The 25429-nt window shown below is 39.3% G+C and overlaps 1 protein-coding gene and 1 long non-coding RNA gene across 8 annotated transcripts; one reads left to right on the top strand and one right to left on the bottom strand.

Moving 5' to 3' along the window:
• Nucleotides 1–114: 114 nt before the first annotated feature.
• Nucleotides 115–4354, bottom strand: LOC116614540. The gene is made up of 2 exons (XR_004294610.2): nucleotides 4244–4354; nucleotides 115–2167 (listed from the first exon to the last, which is right to left on the bottom strand). It is a non-coding gene; the product is annotated as an uncharacterized LOC116614540 (long non-coding RNA).
• LOC5525247 (homeobox protein OTX) lies at nucleotides 2793–24485 on the top strand. Of its 7 annotated transcripts, XM_032375631.2 has the most exons (5): nucleotides 2793–2810; nucleotides 4281–4365; nucleotides 19255–19396; nucleotides 21559–21710; nucleotides 23311–24485. In XM_032375631.2, the coding sequence occupies exons 3-5, from the start codon at nucleotides 19291–19293 to the stop codon at nucleotides 23740–23742; spliced, it is 690 nt and encodes a 229-aa protein (XP_032231522.1). In that variant the 5' UTR covers nucleotides 2793–2810; nucleotides 4281–4365; nucleotides 19255–19290; the 3' UTR covers nucleotides 23743–24485. The 7 variants fall into 7 exon arrangements, with proteins under 7 accessions (XP_032231522.1, XP_032231519.1, XP_032231520.1 ...); XM_032375628.1 differs by lacking the exons at nucleotides 2793–2810; nucleotides 4281–4365 and adding an exon at nucleotides 4484–4579; XM_032375629.2 differs by lacking the exons at nucleotides 2793–2810; nucleotides 4281–4365 and adding an exon at nucleotides 12462–13066.
• Nucleotides 24486–25429: the final 944 nt, after the last annotated feature.

The following is a 25429-nucleotide window of genomic DNA, read 5'->3' as shown; positions in this document are numbered from 1 at the left end:
GTGTCAAAGAATGAACCCTTTTCTCTTCACGACTGAATATACAGCAAGTATAGGCTGCAGAAACACACGCAAGTTGCTATGCGTATAGGTGTGGCAAAAGAAAAGAACGAGAGCGACACTGATTGAAATTTTATTCCACACATCTAAATATACATTAACAATACACATCTAAAAAGTACTTCAGCGCCGAAGCTCGAAACTAAATCACTCTAGCGATTGCGAGTGTGTTGATTTATTCCCCTTTCCAATCATAAGTCGCTAAGAAAAAAAACCTCTGACACGAGCCCCACGTCAAATGATGGTCAAGACTTGTAAAACTTAAACAGATTATATCCAAAGAGCAATCAATGGAGCCTAACACGCCCACAGTGCTTGATGCTAGAAGCAACACCCGATTATAAAAATCGCACAAAACAGCAATAACAACTTTTTTACTTTTGAAAATTAGTTTAATGGTGAGTTTAACAGGCGAGGTATCAGCACCCATCAATATAAACGCGATACACCTTAACCTCGTATCTCGCTATCACAGCCACCCTCGGGGTCCGGAGTAGTGAAAATGCTACTTTCAAATATTTCATTTTCGCCGGGAATTTAGTCGAGGTGCAAAGCTGATCTCTGGAAATTATGAAATCCAAGCAAAACAAATAAGAATGGAATATCATTTCGTGTGTAAGGCCTGAGCGTTTAAGGAAGTGATACATATAATGAGGAGCATGTCGCTTGTCAAGACGGGGTCCTCTTCCTTGTGGACAAGGTTTCAGCTTTTCGCTGGTGCCGTATCTACGTGTAACAAAATGACTGACTTTCTTGAATTACCGAAGAAAACGAGCATGACACACGAATGTAATAAATGCCAGCGAATATTATACGAATGTTCGATTTTCTAATTCAACGGGTAAAATATGCACACACAACTACGTACGTCTCGCGTCTAACGCAATATCAAAATCGCGCTTATTTAGCTACGGGTTTGTTCTAGAAGCCACTGTATGTATTAGATTAGCCCTCAAAGATAATACTCGTATCCAACATGTGGTATTTGAGATTAATAATCCTTAACGAGAATGGTGGTATCCAACCAACTGCCAGCTAGCTTGATTGACGTGTACTTGGGTTATCGCGTTGGGCCTCTTGCCCCAATAATCCACCAGTCAAACGGCACTCATCAGATTGTAAACAACGCATCAGTCGCTTTCTCGAAAGCTCTGCACGGTTTAGGGAACCTACTGTGAGAAATCACCATCCTGCGTGCTGCTGGGCCAGTCTAGTCTAGGGGGTTTCTGGTAGTTCTGATGGGACACGCGGCGCCAGCCTTCTACGCTCTTATCAGGAAAAAGGCCAGATTTAGTCCAAGTGGAGGGCGGGAAAATACAAGATTGTTATCCTACGGAAGCGATACAAAAATAGCCTGACAACCTAAGAATAAGCACCCTGAATGGAAACATAAAAGCAACAGACGGCAAGAAAAACACATTTCTTTCCGGCAATCTTATGGAAGCTTCGATAACATACGAATAAACCATAAAGAGTGGTATTTCATACTTATCAATGGTTCGCCCAAAACAGACAATTTGCGCATATACCCCCTGACAACTACCTTATATTTGCTATACATTTTGTCAAGAAACCCTTAGCTCTCAAGCCTGATAAACCACATATCATTGCCACAAGAGACATGCATATCCTGACGGGCTAGAAGCGAGATAATCCTGACAGCTAGATAGCCAACCTGACAGACAACCAGGTAATTGTTAACACCGGATGTACTAGGGCTGCTTTTGCTACGTGTGTCAATGTTGAACAGACCGCTCTCCCAGGGGCCCGGCCACCCGGTGGTGGTGGGCTTCCTTGCTACTAAGTGCAATTCCCGCTATAGAACAATTTAGCCTGGGCGGTGGGGCTGTTTGGGGAGCCTGACTTGTATCGTGCAAGAGACTTTAATCTGTGATGAGCGATTAGGTCGTCACCCTGTCGACGCGATGTCGTCAATGTCAGTCAAACGTCGCCCGTGCCACGATAAGCTGTAATCCCAAATCCAAACGGTGCTTTAATACAGGAAACACTTATCACTGCCATCGGTAATTAGACTGACTTGTCAGTTACAGCTCCAGTCGCTTTGACATAAAGGTAAAGTGAAAATGTTCGCAATTGAAGGAGGGCATTTCTGTGGATAGTCCAAAAAATAAATAAAAATAAACTCAAGCTATCGGATTTATATAAATTGCCGTTTTTATATTTATATATATCTTTTTCCTTTCTATGCAAACGCGCCCATGGGTGGTATCCTTAGCTCCATCGTTCTCCATCATTTGGGGGCCTGCTTTTGAGGCCAAAACCCGCGTTTAGGTTTAGGCCCAAGAAAGACCACAGCGGCATCTAAATAATCACACCACAAATGAAGTAGGACTTTATCTCGTTCTTCAAGCAAGTCAAAAAGTAATTTCAAGTTGAGTCGTACCAATGGGACATGTAAACTCTTAAAATCTTACAGAGTTAGCGTAACCTGGGGAAAGAATCTGTACTGAAATGTCTCAGAAGGTTGTCGTTCGATATGATTCACTTTTCTCGTTGATTTCACCTCTCAAAGAAAAGGAAACGGTATTATTTTTCACTCGAAACGATTTCAAGTATATCTAATTTCTTAATAGGAAAATTGTGAAGCTACGGAATTCTAAACTACCAGTAATTAAGAGATGTAAATTTTCAAGTATTCAGCATTACACGAAACCCGCTGTCGGGCTTTGACGGGGAGATCACTGAACAAATAGTGTCTGTTTCTTTTTTAAGAAACACGAATTCAAAGATGGGTAAGTAAAGCAAATGGCGAACGAAGTCGAGTTCTAAAAAAGTGAGTTTCCTAAAAGTCTCATTGGCTGAAATATGGCTTATGAGGCATTTCGTTTCAAATAGCAAGCTTCCATTCAAGGAAGAAACGTAGGTTAAAGCCAAGATGTTCTTATCATGTTCTTTTTTCTTTGGCAAAAAAAAATATATATTTGTACAAAGTCAAAGCGAAAAAAGAATACAAATATATATAGATATATATATATTCGAAAATTGTACATTTTGAAAGAAATCTGTTCTTTAATTGTAAAACAGAAGTGACAAGAAAACGTACGACAGAAGAAAAAAAAACATGAGAAATTAGCTTAAATACTCGAAGATAGCATGACTAAATTTATTAGCCACGATTCCACATGGCAAGAAATCACCGAATATTATGCTTTGCCGCTGTCTTTATTAAATTAGATGGAATTCGCTGTGGCCCCGGTTCATTCTTAGGTGATTACGAGAGAGGGCAGTCGGCAAGAGTTGTTTCATGTGCCCGACATACCGCATTTAATATGACCCAGTAACAAAAACGTTGTTTGCTTAAAATTGAATGAATAAAACTCCTTAAAACGAGCCGGGCTTGAGTTGATAAATTGTTTGCAAAGCATATTAAATTGCAACCACTGCAAATTCAAGGTTTCGGACTTTATTAAACTTTTCATTAACTTACAAAGTGAATTTTCGAATTGACTTTAACGAGATGAAGCATTTCCCACATAAAAACAAAAATCCAGACTTGCCGATGTTGGTTTAGCACTCCAAAATTCACTTTGTCATCGAACGTTGTTAAAATAGTTTCAAATATAGCGTTCCCTTAAAAGACAGTGGGAAAAATACAAGCAATGTAACACGCATTTGTCAGAAATCAAAACTCCAATTCCAAGTGAAAACGTTATGACAGGAAATAAGAAAGCATTCGCAATCTTTTCACTACCATTCATTCAACTTTTGTCCCTTTTCTGTAAAGCCGACAGCGAAACACGCCCTTTGGGCCATATAACATTGAGAAGGGCTACCGGAAATTAAGCCGCGGAACAGAGGGTTTTAAGTTAGTTTTTTTTAAAGAAATGCTAATATCCATGACTGGGAATAAAACATGCAGAAAGCTGCTACAACATAAAACAGAAATCACCCAAAGATACTCATGACCAAAATAAAATTGGCGGTTTTATATTTTAAATCAAAAGTGAGGGGCTATAATTAGTCTACAATTAATTGAAAAGAAAACCTCCTATTCTCCTCCCAATTGAGTGTGGATTCCAAGTTCTAATTCAGCCTCCCCGTGAAGCAATAAACACCGGGAAAATGCTACACAATAGGGGTCATGTGTGGCTATTGTTCAAAGCGATCACTCGAGGACGTCCATCGAGTGGCCAGAACACTTGAGCCAAACCAGCCCCCTACTTACCACAGAGCTCAAAACAGACCCCTGCCTTTTCCCCCAGAGCCGCTACCGACAGAAAAACTCCAAGGAAAACCGTCAGAGAAAAGCACCAGAGTGTCCTGACAGCAGAACGCGCGAAATCCAAGGTAAGGCTATCACTCCTCGATGTGTTTGTCCTCTGTTTTACTAGAAGGACACATGTCAATCAAACGTGCGTGTCGTCCTTAAAGTTACGATTTTTCCGGGCTTGTTCATATAATAGCTGACTAGCTGAGAGCAACGGTGACTTAACACGAGACTGTAATGGCTGGCCCAGTGGACAATTACTTCAGTTTTGCTTCAACGTCAACACAACCCCAGGTAAACCAAGCACACGCTAATGTTGTCCTACCACGGAAAAGGTGTCGAAAAAAAAATATATAAGAATGCATTAAATTCTCTTTTAGCAACGATCTTAGAGCGATTTGGTGTAACCGGATTAGTAAATCATCTGCATTCTGATCCCGGCTGGTTTTGGTCTTAGCTGTAAAGGCCATCACTGGGACAAACGCTCGCTGGAACCTAGGGCACGTTTACTATGTCAGCTTAGACGATCTGTATACGTTGGTTGCCTAACTGTTTTGACGAATTCAAGAGCAAACAACGACTGATGATCTCTGTAACGCACCAAACAATACCTCTTTCTCGAACACATTTTTGTCCACAGTGCTATATTTTTTAGTCTTTGAAACACAGCGTTTCAAGTTCAAAGAAGTCGAATTTTGGCCATTGGCGTTAAAGCCCAATATATCGTTGTATGCGTGGCTAATTCTGTAAATTCTAATAAGTGTGAACTATGGAGTGCTTCGCAAACGTTAGCTCTATCGGCCTGTTTACATTTCATTTCGACTTTGTGAATCCAGTGCAAAGATTCACACTTGTTTAAGCAATATTTATTCACAGACTCACATTCGGTAGAATGTTTCTGAACTATCGTTTGCTATATCTCGAACAGTCAAGAGAGCTTCAGGGCATTTTGCTGCTCATTCGCCTTGGCTCCTGTGAACACAACAACTCCACGCATTCCAAAAATCTTTTATGAAATCATCCGAAGCTTTTCCTCTCCAACAATTACATTTTCTAGAGTCTACGTTCAGTCGTAATATCAAACCAAAATTGCCCTAACAAATTACGGTTTTGGAAATTTCATTGTAAAAAGAACTTATAATGTAACACTTTCGAGTTTCTCAACTCGCAAAATTCCATTTACGTGCATCACACTTCCCTTCGATCCTTTTTTCAGGAGAAAATAGACAACAAAAATGTATTTAACGAACTGAAGTTTCTTCCGTAAGCAAACAGCATGAACCGACCCTTTTCTTTCGCAAAAACGGAGTTTTGCCTAAACGAATATCTTTAAAAAACAAATCACGGAGGACGCTTGAGCAAACTATTCAAGGTATTAGTCGGTTTGAAAAAATTACAAGATTTGTACGAACTAATGAGATCTTGGCTAATCCACAGTAAGTCAATAAAGTGTATTCGTATCCTTAAATCTGAGAAATTACAAGCTCAACTTTCTCTAAGTTTGGTTTAAAGATGCGGGTTTTTGATAAGCCGCTGTATGTGGTTGGGGATCTAGCTTAGAAGCTACCATCTCGGCACCAACAGCGCTTTACTTCTTTTTAACACTAGTATAACTGTACACATATAAAACACGTTGGAGGTGACCGACGAATGTCGATTCTACCAGGAGAAGTGAGGAATTGGAAAAGGAATTGCTGGTTAAGGCGCAGTCGTGAGCATTCTTGAGTAAGACTACAAGAACTTGGTTTGAAGCGCAAAATATCATTAGTTAGGATATAGACGTTCTGAATGCATCGATTCGCTTGGGAAACGCCTTCAGCTACAAACAGAGACTAGATATTGGACGGAAAGCAGGCCATGCATTTCAGCGAACGACGTTATGGAGAAGATATTTGATGGTAAAATTAAAAAAAATAGGAGGATATAAAATAAGGCTTTACCCAAACATTGTTTTTCTTCTTTCTTTGGTAGCGACATGGTTATGTGTTTTATTTATCACATGATACAATGCGCTGTGAAAGTCAACTTATAGTCTGAATCCTACACTCTTACTACATTAGGACATTCATTGCAACATAGAAAGACTGACAAATTAAATCCATTAGAGTTGAGTTGCCACACGCAAACAGAATCTCCTAAACATACTAGATCATTGAAAGTTTCCAAAGCAGCTGTCTGACATGGCCTGTGGATGCTAAAAACGCTAAAAGAAATGTCACCACCGTTTGCACTCAAAAGCCAACAGCTTCGACGAACAAAGAGGTTTCACTGCCTAACAAAGAGGAGCTATCGCGGAAAATGTCTAAAAAAATTGTTCGCTTACAAAGAGGCCGAAAGCAAGTATCTTGTCTGGGCCTTAACATATCTCGATCGTTTGATTTGCATCATTTGGCGCAATTTAGTATTAAATCAATGGAGTCGGGGCTCGTTGTTTTTTGCTACTAAGAAATTCAATGTGACGAAACTAGGACGACTGTAAAATGAATGTAAACCTGTTTTGAAACGTAGATGAAAAACAAAACAAAGTGAGAGCCATACAGATCGTGTGTATTAGGGAACTACAATTTATCGAGGGCAGTTTTTATTAGAGATACTGAGAAGGTTGAAACCCCACCGCTTTAGAAACAAGCATGCCTGCTAAGTCGATTGACAGTCCTGAGTTTCACCACAAGTATAAGCTGACAATGTAGGGTTTTCAGCTTGCGTTTTTATTTTGACACGAAAAAGTGGTGTATTTAGTAAAAACCCACAAAGACGATACCAGGCTCTTTACAGCTGCCCCTTGTCCCCGCCTATCCCCAGAGACGCGCAAGAGACAAAGATTGCAGTATAATTGACCACCAGCGTGATCAAGCGGGCGAAACACACGAAACAAAACAATATTAAAACGCCGAGAGATTTCAAACAAATTATTGAAATGGCTTCTTACCTATCCGTCATTTACGAAATATTCCAAGCAAACTAATCCAAAATAATCACATTATTTCAGTTTTATTTCCCATTGTAAAATCAATAATAGATATATGAGATAGATATCCTTGTTATAAAAACAATAATTCTTGTTTTTATTCCTGTCATAATACTCTATTTGCATGTAAGTGGGAGCGTTACCAAAGTCCATTATTGAGGCCTGATGCCTATAATCGTAAGACAAATAACCCTTTCAAACATTCTAACGTTTAATTGCTAGACCGGTTGCAAAATCACTCAAATATCTATATTTATATAGGACAATAAATAGACATTGCCAATTGTCAGATTTATTTTGCAAAGTGGATTAATAGTGCTTTTCTTTTCATATATTTCTGTGATTTACAATCAGAAACATTGGTTCGAGAAAAAGTTTCCAACATTCCTCTTAAAAACTTCTACAATGTATCTCTTGATAGCTAATTACGTACAGATTGCTTTTAGGCGAATTGATAACAAATAGTATTCCTAATTATAAAGTCAACAGATATGGAATGTTAACAGTTTGGGCGTTCCTAAGCTAGTCGTTAAAGTGTCCAATAATGTGCATGGGAATAACGTTTATTTTTGGGGAAATACGACAGCGAGGTACCAATATCACAGAACCGAGTAATCTGTGAACAAATGCTGTGCGAAGACTATCAACAATAGGTAAAGAGCCAACAACAGCTCTTCTCTTGTGTTAGTTTCTATAAAGCTTTGTCAGTGACAGATGATACGTGTAGTATAGTCTTTGGAAAACTCTTTGGATCATTTTAGTTACAAAATAGCATAGGGTCTTGTTCCCCCTTTCCTTGAAGTAACTGATAACAAAGGGGTGTTAGTATGATTAAGCTCGAGAATACAGCATTTTCCTTCTTGGGCCAAGGGATCCTTGCTGAACGGCAGCTCAGACCCCAAGGCTCTCCAAGCATGTACATGAGATGAAATAGAGTCCTAGACAGTTAACATCTCCAAATGACAAAACTCCTAGTGCTGTCCCGGGTATCTGCTTCTTCATAAGGTGATATTATACCGCTTGCCCCAGCTTGAGGTCTCTCAACTGCGACTTCTTCGCCTCGTGCGGTTGGCAATACTTCCTTCTTAGTTATGTTGAGTAATTCCTTTTCTGTCTCATACTCACATCTATCTTTGGCGAAAGCATGCGAGCCTTCGGTGTCTTTTCACACACTATTTGTTATTTTCGGATAAGTTTTGACAAAAGGAAAATACATCCGATTGAATAAGATACAGCGTAAGTTTAGAATCACAAAGAACGTCTAATGAGTTGCAGTGCCCAAAGCCGGATAGACCAATTGCGTCCATAGGAAGTTCTCCAGGCTTGTTATCGAATGACGAAGATGGGCAAGTGACTGACAGAGAGGCGGAGATAAAGTTGCTAATCTACTTGTGGGAGTTTGCTATTTATTGTCGTTCTTGGTACACAGTCTAGCGACCCCATCAATTAAAAGAATACTAAGCGCGAGAAAAACCGTTATGGATACCCTAATGTCTATTATACGCCAGAAGCCCAAAGTGAAGTGTCGAGTCTTTATTAATATAAAAGTGAACGGCTATGGGATCAGCGACTTCTTGTTTCAGTGAAGATCCATTCTAGCTTTGTATGTTGTCATAGACGTCTCTATAGGGAGAGTCAACCTACAGTAATATGCGCTTACTCTTAGTGGCAAGGGCGCACGCTCCTTGTGGCGCTGGCCAGACGAATAGATCTACTTTTGTATTTAGGGTCCGCTTGCTGCGCGGTACTCTTTGTTAAACGCTATTAACCTTCGACTATAATACTGTTTTTTTTTTTTGCACTTCCTTTAAAATTTGCCATGCTCAATTCGTAATTCAGAAGAAGCACCCCGAGCTTAAGGCTGGATAATGCAGGGCAAGTGGCGTGAGATACATAGCCACGCCTATTAAGGTACAGCTTCGTCAGGGAGGTGAAGAAAGAAGGGGCCATACAGGGGAGGGGGGCTTAGGGCATGTTTCGTGGTCCCGCCCCTCAATACACGCCCAGGGGGACTAACTGACTCCGCACGATCGTATGCAGTATGGCACGAGTCAGGGCTCATGAAGAGGGAGGAGCAAACTCTGCCAGTTGGCATGACACATATGTCAACCTTCTATAGAAAGAGCCGAGAGAATTCCGGCTAGTACTTTGTGTGTAATCCTGACAGGCAAGTCTAATATAAGCAAAGCTTTCCGGTCACGCTCAACGTGTGATTCATGACGGGTGAAACCTTCCGCTGACTCACACAAAGCAAACGCGGACAATAAAACACTGCGAAGCCGAGAGTTACCGTAAAAGGGCGTTGTCTTGTGGGCCTCTGACCAGAAATACAGCTGTGTATAGGCTGGGTGTTACGGTTTTGTTGACATCAACGCGTGTTTAGGCGGCAAGTCAGGGCCGGACTGATAACGGTCCCCTGCTAGTCGCGTGGCTAATGTTGGCGTATAGTCGTCTTTTGTATTACACTGTCAACATGATATCCTCTGGAAACAGCAGTGAGGTCAGGCGCCGTGAATCGCCAAGTGACGCCGGACGTGTGTTGGCTAAATACCTCGGTAATCCTGAATTATAGCGACCCAAGGCGCACAATATCAACTCTCCTATTTATACAGATGACAATAAAGGCTGAGACAAATATTTGGCCAATATAGTAAAAGAACCTGGATCTTTTCGAGTCTGATGGCGAAATGGGTTCTCATATTTTGGGGCACTTACTGACAAATTAGGCAAAGTAGGTTATTATAAGGTTTTCAATTTCTTTTTACAGGGACTAAATCACACAGGCCAACTTACATTGCAATACTTTTGTTTGTTTATTTATCGAAGAGCAAAATGCTTAGCATATGTATATGTTAAAGCCTCACGTTTTTGTTCCATTTTTTATAATTGGAGAGGGCTAAGTAGGTCCTTATTTTGAGGTACTAAAATCCAAAATAAACTAGGGGGTGGGTAAGTACTTAAGGCATTACTGAACAGCACATTTACTTTTAAAAAATAAATAAAATTCATCAAAATAAACTCCACCCAAAAGCAATAAATTAGCTAACCCTTTCTGTCATTAATCCGTTGTTGCTCTCTTCATCAAAAAGTATCTCCTTACTCCTCCCTCCTTACGGAGCTGCAATACATATTTCGGCCAGATTTGTATTCTACTACTTGGTCTATGCGTAGCTAGACCGTGATCTGCCAGATCTAGTAGCTAGTAAGAGCCGCATGGTCACTGCTAGAAATGTTTAGAAATCGAGGAGAAAAAATACATACTAGTGACAGGGAATTTATTTATTTTTACTAAGTTACTAATAAGCAATATAACATTAAAGAAAAACATTGCTACAAAAAGTACGTATTTTGGTCTCAAAGCCACCACCCGCCCCGCTTTATGAAGCCTCCTGTTCCGCAAGCTACAAGTCATGCATGTTTTCAGTGTTTTTATTGTCTAGATCGTGTGTATATCTGAGTTAATATGTAGTGTACAGACGTCGAGTTCCTAGACCAAATACGATAAGAGCTGTTTTGTTTCTGTAGGCGTATAGGATGTTCATTTTATGAGCACTCTAATTGCGCATCTGCTTGATAATATTCGCTTTGTCTTTGTTGTTATCTAAATATGATACAGTATTGGGCATACACATCCGAGACACTAATGTTTTTAAAAACATAACGACATCACACTCGGGTGGGGATAGATCTTCTATCGATGTCGGCACGCGAAATAGGGTCTCGCACACACAAAAAGCTATGCATGCGCGCGCAAAGCGATTACTGGATGGGGTGATTGCGTTGCAATAGACAACCCCGTAATCCGCTGTTAAAAGAATTCATATAAAGCAGTGAAGATAGCGTGATGAGGGCAATCAAGATTATCTAAGATCAGACAGTTTAAACGACAATACTGCTAATATTAGGTTTATACATTTGAAAAAATGACCGGCGTAACGTTTGACTAACGATTTTATTCGGTAGGGAATTTTACAACAAACTTGGAAATGCAAAGCAATCGACAATTTTAGTAACTATTATGGGAAGACAAAAATACATTTTGCACCAAATAGGATTGCCAAATGCAAATATCTTAGTACCAGGTCACGGATAGTGTACAAGGTCAATCTAAAGCTTTTAGCAAATGGAACACTGAGAAAAAGTATTGAAGAGAAAACAGATGCAAAATCTCTTTAGGTCTTCTAAAGGTCCCTCTGCTTGCAATTCATTTAAACACATTCAAAGATTATGTTTCCCTTTCTTTTTCTCAAATAACGAAACCTCGATTAAGGTGACAAAAGAGATCGTCGCACATAACCTAAACAGGCTTGTCAGATGGGCGTAAAATGTATCCGATAAAAATGATTGGAGTCAATTTAGATGTACTTAGGGTGGTTTAAATCCATTAAACTAGGCCATAATACAATTAACACAATCACTGCACAGACACCTGCACGCACACTGTAACAAAACACGAAACGTATAGACGTCTGCCGCGGCTGTCAGCTATAGAGAACTGGCTGGATATTATCATAGAATGGAGATTTCAAGAAGAGACTAAGAGACCGGGCTCGGCTCGATGCTAGGTCTAAGAAATCGCCGTAAGACTTTATTAGGATTAGGGTGAGCAAACTAGTCCCCAATAGATAACGTTGCTTCTGGATATTATCATAAGTAGAAAGATTATCTTGTAACACCAGAATAAGACTCTTTAAAACAGGCCATCAAATAGCATTAGCTGGAGTAATCTGTGTAGAATTAATCGAAGGAAGTTATTTTGTTAGCACTTCATTGACGCCCACAAGCGATGGTTCCACATCTGACATGTACGCTCGTGGCGCTGGACACAAGAAGGCAACAAATTCAGGATAATTCCTCACCCTTTACTAACACTGGCACACAAAAAATAGCTATTTAGCCTACCAAAATACGGCCAAAACCACACAGGTCACTAATTGGAGCTAGAAGTCGTAGCTAGGCCTGCCTCCCCAAGCACAGTGCATTATACGAATCCCATATTGGGGTGGCCGTGAAGTGTCAAAGTTTCTTTCTTGGCCCTTCAAGATAGCTAAGAAGGATTTCTTAAAGCCTACAGTAAGCTCTTGAAACTTCCGTCTTCAGTTGAAAATCCCCTAGGCTTCCAAGTACACTAAAAACTGCATATGTCAGGCAACAATGCAGAAATATTCGGATCGATTTCTGCCTAACACAAGTCAAGCCACTTTCTACCGAATCAGAGTATTCCAGTAATATCATGTGAGGCTACTGGCGTTTCTCTAACGGTATAATAATCAGAAAATGGCAAATATTTTGCCGATTCTCAATGACGTCATACATCCTCTTCAGATACTGTCTGTTGGAGCTTAGGCGAGTAAAACTAAATGCACAGTTCTATCCTAGACTATGATAGAAGTCTTGTGAAGCAATTCACTGCGAGCCAAAAGAGGCGGGGTACACACAAGCGTAAGAGAGAATAGAAAATTCTTGTTCCCCCAATGACTCCCTGATAAGAGAGCCGTAACGTGTTGGTACTGGATTGGCTGTGATATCGCAAGCGCGCAATATCGGACAACACTTCTTAACCGCATTTCACGATACGTAATGGTCGAACGACAATAGTTGCAATTGCTTGTGGCATTTTGTAGTGTGGGAACGGAATAGCTACTGGGTCATAAAGGCACTAAGAGAAACTGCTGGGATAGAGACAAGCAGATAGGGCCAACGAGTGTCATAGTTACGACGATTCCTGTGAAAAGAATATAACCTACGGTGTGTTTCGACAAGACTCGACAGGAAAAGTCACCATGCATCACCAGACGCCGTATTGGCAAGAGGTAAGAGTGTATGTTCGCGTTACTGTCAAGGCATCTGAAGAGTTCTACTGGGTTAGTTCTACCTTGAGCTTAGTGTTGTATCAAGCAGAAAACAAACTATTTCGAGAGCTGTTCCAAGCCTATGTTGGTTAGCTATTGATAGATGAATGGCGACCTCTCCCCATTCATTGTTTTAAGTCTGTTGGTTAGCTATTGTTAGATGTATCGACCTCTCCTCGATCGTTCTTAGGCTTTTTGTTCACATTTTATTTAAAAGGTGATACTTTTATATCTAACTATTTACTACACATCGTTGTTTAGGGAAGGCAATAGCATTATTTTGAATAAGGGTAAAAAACAAAACCTTCTCCCCGAAAAATAGCGGTAAACTGACCTCGCAAAGAATGCGAGTTTTCACAAAACTGTGTTCAAAATTAGGGGATTTTTTTTTTTAAAGAATCGACACTGCTGTCGTGTCTATTGTATACAATCATGTTTTCTCTTTAAAAAATACATCATTTTAAGCATGTAGAAAAAACGAACTAAAAAACGCCCACAAGCAATAAACTTATTGTTCAAATGAAATGGCAAATCATTTGATCATTTTTATCTACTTTTTTGTAACCATTCGAAATTTCCAGGTTTAAAATAAGTGATTAAATAATTAAAAGCACATAAATGTAGCTAAAAAGTATAAAGAAAGTATCACAAAAAAAATCACAAACATTCAAACTGGCTGTCACATATTGAGAAAGACTATGATTAATCTTCACTATTATTAGCTGGAACAAGTTCTAAGAAATTATTGAATGTTAAGGGCGTTATTTGTAAGGCGAATATATTCTCTGGGTGATAGATGGCTATAGTAATTATTGTATTATATAGCTTGTTTTGATTAAAATTGAATTGAAGATCCTCTTAATAACACTAGTTTTTGAATACCCTTCTAGTGAATGCTAGAGTTTTCAGCGCTAGGCCTTTGTATCTGAATCAGATATTCTAATATGTACCTGCCGAGGAGGATAAGGGGGGGGGGGGTACTGAGCTATGACAAAGATAGAAACTAACGACCGCTCCCTCCCCCAACTCTGGACTCCATATCCCCCCAAAATACAAGGCCCCCGGGACATAGCAGGGAATGTAACATTTGTGTGAAGAGAAATTGTGAGAAATTGTGCTGTTACAATCCCCACTCCTATTGCTCCGGCATATGGTACATTATTTCCTAGATGTACTACCGCAGCGACTTCTTCTAGTGCAACTCAAACCAAAATTGTTGAAACTATCCTCCAATGCTTCAAGATTCAATGATAAAGACATCCCACGACGTTTAAAACAAGAACGGCAAAATAATTGATACTGGGTCGGGGGACAGGGTTTTAATTGACTAGTGCATAACTTTATCCACAATTAGCTATCAGTTCCAATTATATGTGATGTAAGTATCTACAAGGGCGTGAGGATTTTGGCTTCCCTTTCTATAAAGGTATCACATTTCTTTGGAAACTACATCTAGTTCAAGCTATGTTTTTCATGATTCATGGGCTGCACAGATAGGGAAGGGGGTTGTGGGGAACTTAACTCCCCTATATGACAGACTTTTTTTTTTGTAATTTAACCCTTCTTCTTTGTAATAAAATTCACTTAGAGGTAACTAATGCAATTACATTCTGTTGATTGGAGGTAATGTCAAAAATGTTAAATTTTCAGCCAAACAATTTTCAAACAACTCTAACAACTTAAATTAAATTATAAGTAAACAAATAAGTAAATAGGGAGTGAAAATGTTATCAGAGACTGCAGAACTCAAGTGATCCTAGAAATTGAGTCTCTAAAGTTTCAGGCATTTAAGTGTTAAGATTTTTTACTGGAACTTGAAGGCTATAAAGAGAGCAATAAAAAATTAAACAGACGATCAATCGCATCGGAGTGGGTAAAAAATGGCGGCAATTTCAAATTTCTAAACATTTGAAAAACTTGTAAACACCTTGTGCTCTACTTCGGTTGCCACGATTCTTTATAATTGAAAAAACTATTACGAGCGAAAACCAATAATGAAAACAATAATTATACTGGTAATAAACAATGCACAGGCAGACGCTCTAAGTCATTGTTTCTAAAGAAAATTTAGCCAGATATAAAACAAGCAACTATATCAAACGACAAATGATCAATGCGAGCAAATCGAAGCCTTAGGGGAAGGCTTTCACAAAAATGAATCAATAATTACTTAACAAGCAAAATTCCATAGATCAATGAATGACTTGTTTGGTACCTCTGTTTGCGTCTTCTCGCGCTTTAGAACCGCCATCTTGAATTTAGACTAAATGGAGATGTCTGCTGAATATTATAGTACCGCAGGCTCATATTTATTCCCTTAGTTCGTTCTAGTGTTACGCCATGCGCCCACAGAAAAACCACGAGCCCTAAAATGGGATGCATAGAATAGCAGGTAAATCTTTCGTCGTCAAATTGAGGTGTTTTTGACAATATATAAGAAGGCAGGCTCCTAGAAAAAACATGTTAGGATTGTGCATGCGAATTTCCCCATTATTATTGTGACGCGACCTTTCACAAAACCCTCAAAATATCACAATGTTGTTTGATCTGGAAAAATTTGTAAAAGTGGATAAGAGAAGCGCTTGAAGTTGCCAAGACCACCCCAAAGTCGATCCTCATTGCCACAGGCCACAGGGAAACCGCACTTGAAATCCTGTCTTAATTCCGGTCAGTGCTGTGTAGGTCGATTGCGAAAACGGAAATCTCACTCTAAATTTGGAAACGTGTTGGTGAATACCGTGAAATTCCAATATTTTTGACGTACAGGAAAGGACTATCAAAACCGCTTGAAAATTTTCATCTCGTGTAGGCTGATAATGGTTTCTAAGATATGGTTTTGGACATATCAAAATGTGAAAGGATACACGAAACACAAAAGCCATGAAAAAAAGCTTGATTGAAAAGAATTATCCGGTCGTAAGTTAGAGAGAAATTACTTTTTCCTATTCATGTGACTGAACTTTCAGAAATACATGAAGATATTCAGAATTGAGTAACACTAATTTCCGTCATATCCTTTCTGCACATTAAAAATAGTGTGTTCCCAGGAAGTGGTTTCCACTGCCACGCTCAGCCTGCGAACCTACGTGACATAACTTAATATCAGTCGGAACTTAACCATCATGATTGGGGAAGAAGTATCATTAGATAAGGGCTGGCCTTGGGAGGCTTTAATGCCACAAAACTCAAGATCGGTACTGCCTTCTTTTGAATTTATCCATAAAGCTATTCTGACAATTACCATTATTATGCCTTTCTTTAGTTGCGTTGCGTTGTTAGGGAAAATACATATCACCATGTTTTAATTATCGGGGCTTTGATTTATTATTCATACCCGAATTTAAAGACCCCTCCCTAGCTATAAACAAAACCAATGCTTCCTTTCCAATGGGCATATGCGAGATGATACTTTTAAAACTAGGATTTCTAAACTGAGTGGTTTTGATCATTTTTTCGTCGAGTGCACATTCTTGTGTCATTGTGACAGGGTGCACTTAACAGACGAACTCTCGTATTGGCGCCAAAAGGCCTAAGCGACCAGAGCAATCGACTAGTGTGACGGTGTGACGCCATTTGTGAGTGACTCAATAGCCAGATTCTACCGATAGCCGCGATTGAGGTTTTTAGATTCTGAGCTAAATGGGTCTCCTAAGAAAAGAGGAGCTAATGGCAGCCCACTGCGACTTTTCTATGCTTCAGAGCAGTGATAACGAGAAAAATAACCAAATCAATTTAAAATCGGTAAGTAACTGAGCGATACGGAGTCAATCAATCAATTTCGTTTTCAAATGACTGATGTCGTTTTCAAGGTGTAAAAAGCGTTGAGGCTTGTGATATAGAGTCAACATTCCTAGACCTTTTTATATCGCTATGGTAAGACATCCACATGCATAGTGTAAGTTTTATTATATTTGTGGTGTGAATACAAACAAAAAGTTTCAACTAAAGATCTGTTCAAACATCCTCAAAACTGTTTTGTGAGCCAAAGAAACACACAACAACGCGCTCACAAAGTTTTAGATGTCACATATTTTTCTGATATTCTTCATCTTGTTTTTCAAGAAGGGGTTCTTCTATTTCATGTCGAATTCTAGTGAAAGTAATGCGGTCTCGTGCTCGACGTCTAGGCTAACATTGCATTACGAGCTGTCACTGTACACGGGTATCCATTGACGTCGTTTTTCATTTTGTCTGACAAGCACGATGAGTTCTCTAGCGCGCGTTTTAGTCTTGTAGGAGAAACGCGTTGACGTCTGCATCGGTCCTCCCCCACGCTTCGGAAATTCGTGGTGTATTGATGTCCTTTAGGAAGTAAGACTTGGGAAGAAAAAACACAACTTTCTCTCCTCTAAAGTTAAAGCGGCACGTTATCTTCGGGTATGTATGTGGTAGAAGCATCGGAAGGTTTATAAAAATATACACTTTTGGAAGGCAGTGTGTAAACAAAGCATCAGCTTTATTTGTTCCGAGGCGTGGCTGGCCATTGCCAATTCTAGCCGTTTCAATGAACTTTAAACTTTCGGGTTTTTTTTATGTGTGTGTTCTATTTCTCTCTAATTGGAAAGCCTAACTGGTTTCGATAAAAAAAACATGGGTCATAATACTGTGTGTAACATTATAAAGATAAATAATAGATTTAAGTCATATTATACTCCAATTTTGAATACCTAAACATGTTTTTAAGAAACATGACTAGGTGATCGAATGTTCGATATTTTGATAAGTAGCTGCCAGTCATTTTGGTTAGTGCCTGTATTGTGTCACAAGTAGAAATTCCGAGCGCACTGAAACATCCGGAAAATCAAACCGGAAACACTTAGACCAGTGTAGAGATCAGAACGCATATGATTAGGTTAGTAAGTCCCATACTTCAGGCCTATTTTATTGGTCAAGCGGGATTTATCTATCAAAAGCGCGCAAACATAACTGGATTTGACGTGACTTTTCGTCAATCTGCCCCGGCACAGTCTAACACTGCGACAAAACCGAGAGAAGAATAGCACGTGTTGCATTTAGCGAGTCTGTGAGATAAGATAAGCCTTAAAATGACCAAATAGAAGTATGATTGACACGTGTCACATTACTGTCACAAACCGTGGCAGGTTGAACACCTAAATGGGTTTTTATTGAGTGCGATGCTACAAGCCCCCACAATTAGGCTAAGTTGTTTGTTTAAAGTTTCATTTACTAGATGAGGTCTGTTTAGTATCAGTCTATCAGATCACAAACATGAGTAAACAGTAAAGAAACCACCTCCTCTTGTACATTTGTCTCGCTGTCTAAAAACTTGAGAGGTTTCCCCTCCCCTTCTCTTGACCTCCTATCGCTAGGGTTTCCCTAAATAACGTCTCTCGACCGCTTAATAGCCCTGAAAATCTTCAGCACAATAGCTGACCATTTTGGGGAGTGATTCTTACTGATCAAATCTGTCGCTGTCAGTAATTGAAAGCACTTTCTCTGTTATGAGCTGCCACGCATTTGGCGAGTAGCTGTCAAGGTCGACTTTGATTGTCAGTGTCAAGAAATTCGAAAGTAGCTGTTGGAACTTCTAGTCTGTGGTTGTGGCGTATTGGCATGTTAAACCATAGGTCATCGCTCTGTCAATCAACTCCGTCCTTTGTAGCTGTTTTGTTTGAAATAAGACATGCTGCTGTGATGGGAAGTTAGCCATTTCCTCTTACGTAGATACAGTTGGATATTAAACAGTGAAACTCTTGGCGAGGTGCTACCGCTGCTGCAGTGAGGAGTATATGAATCAAATTACCTACTGCACGCAATCTCTCGCTTTCTTCTTATCACACTGACGCTTATTCCTATTTTAAGAAGGTTTAGAGTCAGGTACGGGCATCGAGGTCTGCTTAAGCGCAAAACGAAGTACCGCTATGCACGGCCTTTGAAATGGCTGGCTATAGCTTAGATTAATGGCGTTATCTCGCACAATCACCAGGATGCCTCACTCAATTTATTATCAGAGCTTGGAATATGCCATACCACCAATGTGCTCCCTGTTGTTTTAATGCCTAATTATTATGTTGACAGCTTTTGCAAGGCAGTGACGAAGACAAACAAAATTCGGAAGCCCCTACTAGCGTGCACTAGTTCTACGCGTAGCGACATCCGTAATTCTAACAGTAACTTTTGTTCTCCAGTGTAGATTCGATACCGAGCAAGAACGAGCACTCCGGATGGCGGGAGTATTTGGCCGCCTGCCTCCGTACCCTATGAACGGACTCAACTACCCATCTCCGAACTTCGACTACTACAGCCCCGAAGCACATGGACAAATGTTTGGTAAGGATTACATCTTAATTTGTATGTTATTCAAGCCAGATCTCTTACTTTTTCTACCTGGGACGCTGAGGTTTGGGAAATTAATGAAAAATTAGCTCGCGGAATAACTAAATTTGGATGAGAACGAAGAACCGATGCGAGCATTTTGCCTCGCGTTTGGAGAGAGATCTCATAAGTTGTTTGACACAAATATCATCCTGGGCCGTATTGACGAAAATTTCTTAACCACATACAAAAGTTCAAGCTGCCTGACTTTGTGCTTAATGTCATAGTTTTATCAGTAAGCCATTATGAAGAAAATTTGTGCACTCAAATTGCAATTGAATTATGGAGTTTACAGCGCTACCAGTGAACCAGTCATCAACAAAGGCGCCGGGATATAACGAGCTGGAATCGCAACTTCTAAACACAGTTAGCACTAAACAGAACAAATTCACGAACAAATGGTCATTTTTTAGACTGTATAGAACATTCGGCAAGAGAACAAAGATTCAAAGCCAGAAACAACGAATAAGAGAAGATGGCTTGGAGATCAGGAAATCAAAGTTCTGTCCTGGATCGAAAAGCCTTCTGGTCGAGATAAGTCTCATCTTTGAGAACTGAAGTAAAAAAAAAATGAGGTTCTTCTTTAAGGTTTGACGCTAAGTCTCACAAATAAGAAAGCCTTGTCTTCTTGAGAAATCGTAAACGGTATATTTGCTTGTTTGGAACAACACCTAGTAATCATTAACAAGGCAACGTGAGCAAGGCTATTGCTACCACGCTATTTGGACGTCAAAGCAGTGGTCGCAAGACTTCTAAAAATACAGCTTTTTTTAACCTTTTACATTCTATACTTATTGTTTCCTTTCTGGTATTTGCCTAGGGGTTACACAAAGACTAAAGCTCTTTTATAAAATGAGTGATTGTCAAGGGCTATGTTTGTATTCCTTGGAGAGGCGCAAGAAGCGGTAAAAAGCGTTCTCCTTGTCGGCTTATAAACAGAACACGACCACTATCCATTCATTCACTATACTCACAAAGGATATGTTACACTTAAAGTTAACAGGATGGCGGAATACGTTACTTTTTATGCCCTATATATTGTCAAAAGGGGCTATATATTCGTCGAAAAGTTGAGCAAATCTTAAAATGTGCAAGGCACTGAATCAACATTCGTCGAATTTTTTCTCAAATTTCTCACTTCTTTTCAGTGATACAAATCTCTAAACAGTATCCAGTCTGGCATTTTATTTCTATTTGCTACAGTTAAGCTTGACAAACAAATCGAATAGTCATAGATGTCAGCTTTTAGCTAGGGGCTTTCCTCAAAATAGAAGAACAGTTTGAGAGATCACATAAGTACTGTTTAAGCGAACGGTTCTAGAATACGCATCTGCGATATTCAAACATTTTTCCAGATTTTTTACATGCCTTATTGGCAAATTCAGTTTGATGAAATTCAAACTATAATAGCAGTTTACTTTTACGCGATTACAATAATAAGGGCGGAGAAGACTAATCGCTTCTCCGCCTACCAATTCTTCATGCAAATTGAATAAGCAAATAAAGCTCGTAAAATGGCGATATATACATGTTTCTTAGGTGTAACGAATTACTCGTCGAAAGATATCTATTTTAGGCTTCTCTTCATATATATAATTTTTCTAATCCACAAAATCGCCCTTGGAGCTCCATCTTGTACTGAGCCTCTAGAATTTTTAAATCACAATAAGCACTGTTCCTCTATACAAAGTTATTTGAATGCTGCAATCTAAAGTCTAGAAAACACTACTTTAAGTAGCTAACAAAACCAAATTGAGCTAAACAAGGGCATTTATAATTTTTTTTGCGCCACAAAATATACAAATGTTTGGATATTACGTTGTATATCAAAGACAAGACTTCACTTTATGATACCCGAAAAGATTGTGCCTGAATTGTGTTAGTTCTCATAAAAAAAAATCCAGTTTAATCGGCAATACGAACGATGGCCCGAAGATGGCTTTCCCAGTATCCTTCCTAAAAAAGCTGTCCCTTTATTATTTTAATACGAAAAAAAGAGCTCAACACGAAACTTTGCTGGGGTCATTGTTCAAAATCTTCAAAATAAAAATCAAGATTTCTCCCAATTTATATAATTATATATGTCATCAAAATATAATGTTACTTCTCTTTCTAAGGTCCACCTCGAAAACAACGAAGAGAACGAACGACTTTCACAAAAAATCAGCTTGAGATTCTAGAAGAGCTGTTCGCCAAGACTCGTTACCCCGACATCTTCATGAGAGAAGAAGTCGCCATTAAAATCAACCTTCCCGAGTCAAGGGTGCAGGTAAGCTTTAAAAGCAAAGTGAGAGAAGGCGATTTCGTTTTAGAAAATTGTATAGCTTGATGTCCGTCTGATGGATTTTTAAAAAGGCTTAGGCAGGAACTGCAAATTGGAGCTGTTTTCCCAAATTATTTATTTCCGAAACATATTTTGAATCACGATTTCTATAGTATATGAGTATAGGGCAAGCAAACGAATTAACACACCCACTAAGAGAAGCAGGTATGAACCCTACAGGCACAATGGTTTTATTTGGGTTGACTAAACCAAAACTAATAAAGAGCAAGCAATTTTAGGATTCGATTGCAAGAACGTTTTGGTTATCGTCTATATTAGGGATTTAAACTAACGATGTACATAGAGGAACCTTGATATAACGATATGGCAAGAAGAGACTGCATTGTCATATCCAGAAATCGTTAATCCGAAAAGAATTCCCATATACGTAATAATACCCAAATGGTTGTATACATGAGAATATCCCTGTATTCGCCTGAGGGAGAGCCTTAGTCACAAAAACAGAATCAACCAAGCCAACTCATACCTTGCTTATTATAGATGACATGAACCAGCACGCAATGCATCATGGGTCATCAGGTTTGGCGCGCGCGCGCGCGTTTTGCCTTTCAATTTAGGGAATGTTAAATTGCTTTCACGGCTAGGAATTCAAAAAGCGGGGAAATGTGTTTATGATTAATGGAATGTTGAAATGCATAAAGATCGTGCTGCGTGATCATGGCCGAGAATGCAAGTTTTTTTTCGCATTTCTTATTTTGCTCTCGTCGCAGACATCTTTTTGCTGTTTTTACTTAGGTCTTAGCTTAAAAGAGTATTGATTATATGTTTGTACTTGGGTTGAAAAGTCTCTAGATGGTTTTAGTTACCTATACCAGAGCTAAGTTATTTGAATGCTGCAATCTAAAGTATAGAAAACACTACTTTAAGCAGCTAGCAAGACCAAATTGAGTTAAACAAAGGCATTTATAATTCTTTTTGCGCCACAAAATATTCAAATGTTTGGATATTACGTTGTATATAAAAAATGACAAGTCTTCTCTTTATGATAGCCAAAAAGTTTGTGCCTGAATTGCGTTAGTTCTCATATCGTTCGCACGTCTCACTTTCGTCTCACCGCAGACATCTTTTTGCTGTTTTAACTTAGGTCTTAGGTTAGAAGAGTGTTGATTATATGTTTGTACTTGGGTTGAAAAGTCTCTAGATAGTTTTAGTTACCTATCACCAGAGCTAAGGACGCCTTGGTCAGTGCATCACTACTCGGGACCCCACCCTGCGTTTTTCTCTAGACACGCCCCTGACACTTTGAAAGAATAATAATTGCTTGTCCTTAGGGTCAGACAGACAATTGATGGCTTGGGAGTCTTTTTAAATCATTTGAACTACCTTTGAAAAATGAAGGATTCACCATGACTTTTTATTGGAATTTACGGCGCAATTTTAACATTAACATCTTAATTGACTTTTCTTCATGCTTATTTGATTTTTCTTTATGCTAAATTGATTTTTCTTTTGCTTGTGCTAAAAGCAGGTGAAATCGTCAAAGACCATTACGCTATTGTTTAAGACCCTATTTCTGTTTCTGTAGGTATGGTTCAAGAACAGGAGGGCGAAACTGCGTCAGCTAAGCAAGGGACAATCCAAACAATCTCCAAAACCTGTCAAACGGAAATCACCTTCACCAGAGGCGGAACAGCACAAACCAGCAACACCGCCTCAATCGCACTACGTTAACAGTAACCCATGGCAACAGCCCCCAGTCGATATGCGAATGCCTATGGGGCGCTCGAACTATCAGCCGCCTAACATGATGAATAGTATGATGGGTAATATGATGAACGCGGGATGCGCGATAGGATCATCAGGTCCCAGGCTCCTTCCACCGCCACCACCGTCCGCGTACCACCACTCGTCCCAGGAATACCCATATATGGCGAATAACCCCGGGCAAGTGCCGGCTAGCACTATTGCGGGCAACCCGAATATACAGGGGAATTTTTATACTTCCTCTATGATGTAGATTTTAGATTATGACGACAATAACATGCAGAAATAATAATCAGCCAAGTCACTTCAAAACATGAACACTTAATTTAAAGATAAAAACTTACATAACAGACGAAGGTAAATGAGTAGTAACGTGAGTCGCACAGATAAAAGCTATTATTTTTTTAAGTTTAGGCATCGAGCACAAGTGAATCCAGAAGGGTGTTGTTCCACTAAGATGCCACCACTCCTAACTGAACTTCACATGGCATCACCACCTTCGCCATATTCATCTTGACGCCATGCATCTTGATTGACTGTGTACTTTATTTGATAATAAAATGCACATGCATGGGTCAAAACAGCATTACCACAGAAATTACCATTATTCCTATTTTTTTAAATAATTTTCGGTGATCTGCGACAGAAAAAGTTGTTCTGAGGCTCACGATATCTGAATATTTAAATTAATTTAATCCAGAAAGTACGACAGCAGTAGTTTATACCTATTTCCAAACCTAAACAGATAAATTAAAATCATCTATCAATTAACATGTATTTATAAGTTTTCTCAAGTCTAAATAACTATTGTCTTATGTTTTGAATGGAAAGGCATGTTCAGATAAAAACTATAGTTTCTTTTTTAGTTGTTTTATGATAAGAAATTCCAATGCTCGACAACCTCCGAAAGACATGGAGGCCAAATTTGTGATTCTCTGCGATGTAAAAAGAGTGTAAATACTACGAATCGGAATAAATATAGAATACAGCCATGAATATGACTATCTGTGTTTTCCTTCATCTAGAAAAAGCCTCATGGTTAAGGCCTCTCACTAGGCTCTTACGATTGGAATAACAATGGCGGCTCCCTTGGTAGCCATATTGAAACATAGTAAACGCCTTTCAGCGGCCACCATATCATGTCCCAAAATATTTGGTTCACAAAAATACTGTCCTTAGACCCCTACATTTAAGGCCCACTTAACCAGGTCCCAAAGACGGCCCTAACCCTTCTTTTAAAATGGAGGAGGCACAAATCTGGGAACGGTATTGTGGTAACTCGCAATACTAACAAGTGGAATCCTATTGATAAATAATAATAATAATAATAATAATAATAATAATAATAATAATAACAATAATAATAATAATAATAATACTAAGGGCAGGTGCAATGCTATGCCCTAACTAGTGAATTTTTTTATTTTTTATTTTGGGTGGGGGGGGGGGGGGGGGGGGTTTGGAGAGGGGAGATTTTTTAACGAAAAAAAAATGAAAAAATATTTTTAGAACACATGAGGATCTTTTTATGGTAGTAAGCTATAGTCCGAGGAAATACTGCTCATTTTTAAACTTTTCAAGCGTGATCGCCAGCGATAATCTCACAACTAACGAATCTAAGTTGGCATTTTTGTGTCAATGCTATGCAAATACTTCCGAACAGCGGCTACGCTAAACGATACTTCATGGTTTTTTAACATTAATAGAGGCTTTTTCGATTTTTTTTTTTTTGGGGGGGGGGGGATCAGCCACTCCCCCCGTCAACAAATGGATCTTAGACATTTTGTGAACTAATACCCACCCGTTATTTCGCGGCCTGCTATGGTGTTGAAGAAGGGCTCTCTCGGGTCACAAAAGCAAGGCTGTGGCCAGGGAGCGAGATTGCTCCTTATCCCCCTCCCCCCCAATACAAACACCTCCCCCCCCCAGGAAACAAAATA

The sequence above is a fragment of the Nematostella vectensis genome, chromosome 2 (genome assembly GCF_932526225.1).
Source record: "Nematostella vectensis chromosome 2, jaNemVect1.1, whole genome shotgun sequence".
NCBI lineage: Eukaryota > Metazoa > Cnidaria > Anthozoa > Actiniaria > Edwardsiidae > Nematostella > Nematostella vectensis.
Note: the sequence above shows the minus strand (reverse complement) of the source record. Positions and strands in the feature narration are given on the sequence as shown.

Excerpts from the sequence above, each read along its gene's own strand:
- LOC5525247 (XM_001647471.3), top strand. The coding sequence starts at position 16,745 with ATGGGTCTCCTAAGAAAAGAGGAGCTAATGGCAGCCCACTGCGACTTT. Across the intron at positions 16,847-19,254 it reads ACCAAATCAATTTAAAATCG|TGTAGATTCGATACCGAGCA; the intron begins GTAAGTAACTGA and ends TTTGTTCTCCAG. Across the intron at positions 21,711-23,310 it reads TTCCCGAGTCAAGGGTGCAG|GTATGGTTCAAGAACAGGAG; the intron begins GTAAGCTTTAAA and ends CTGTTTCTGTAG.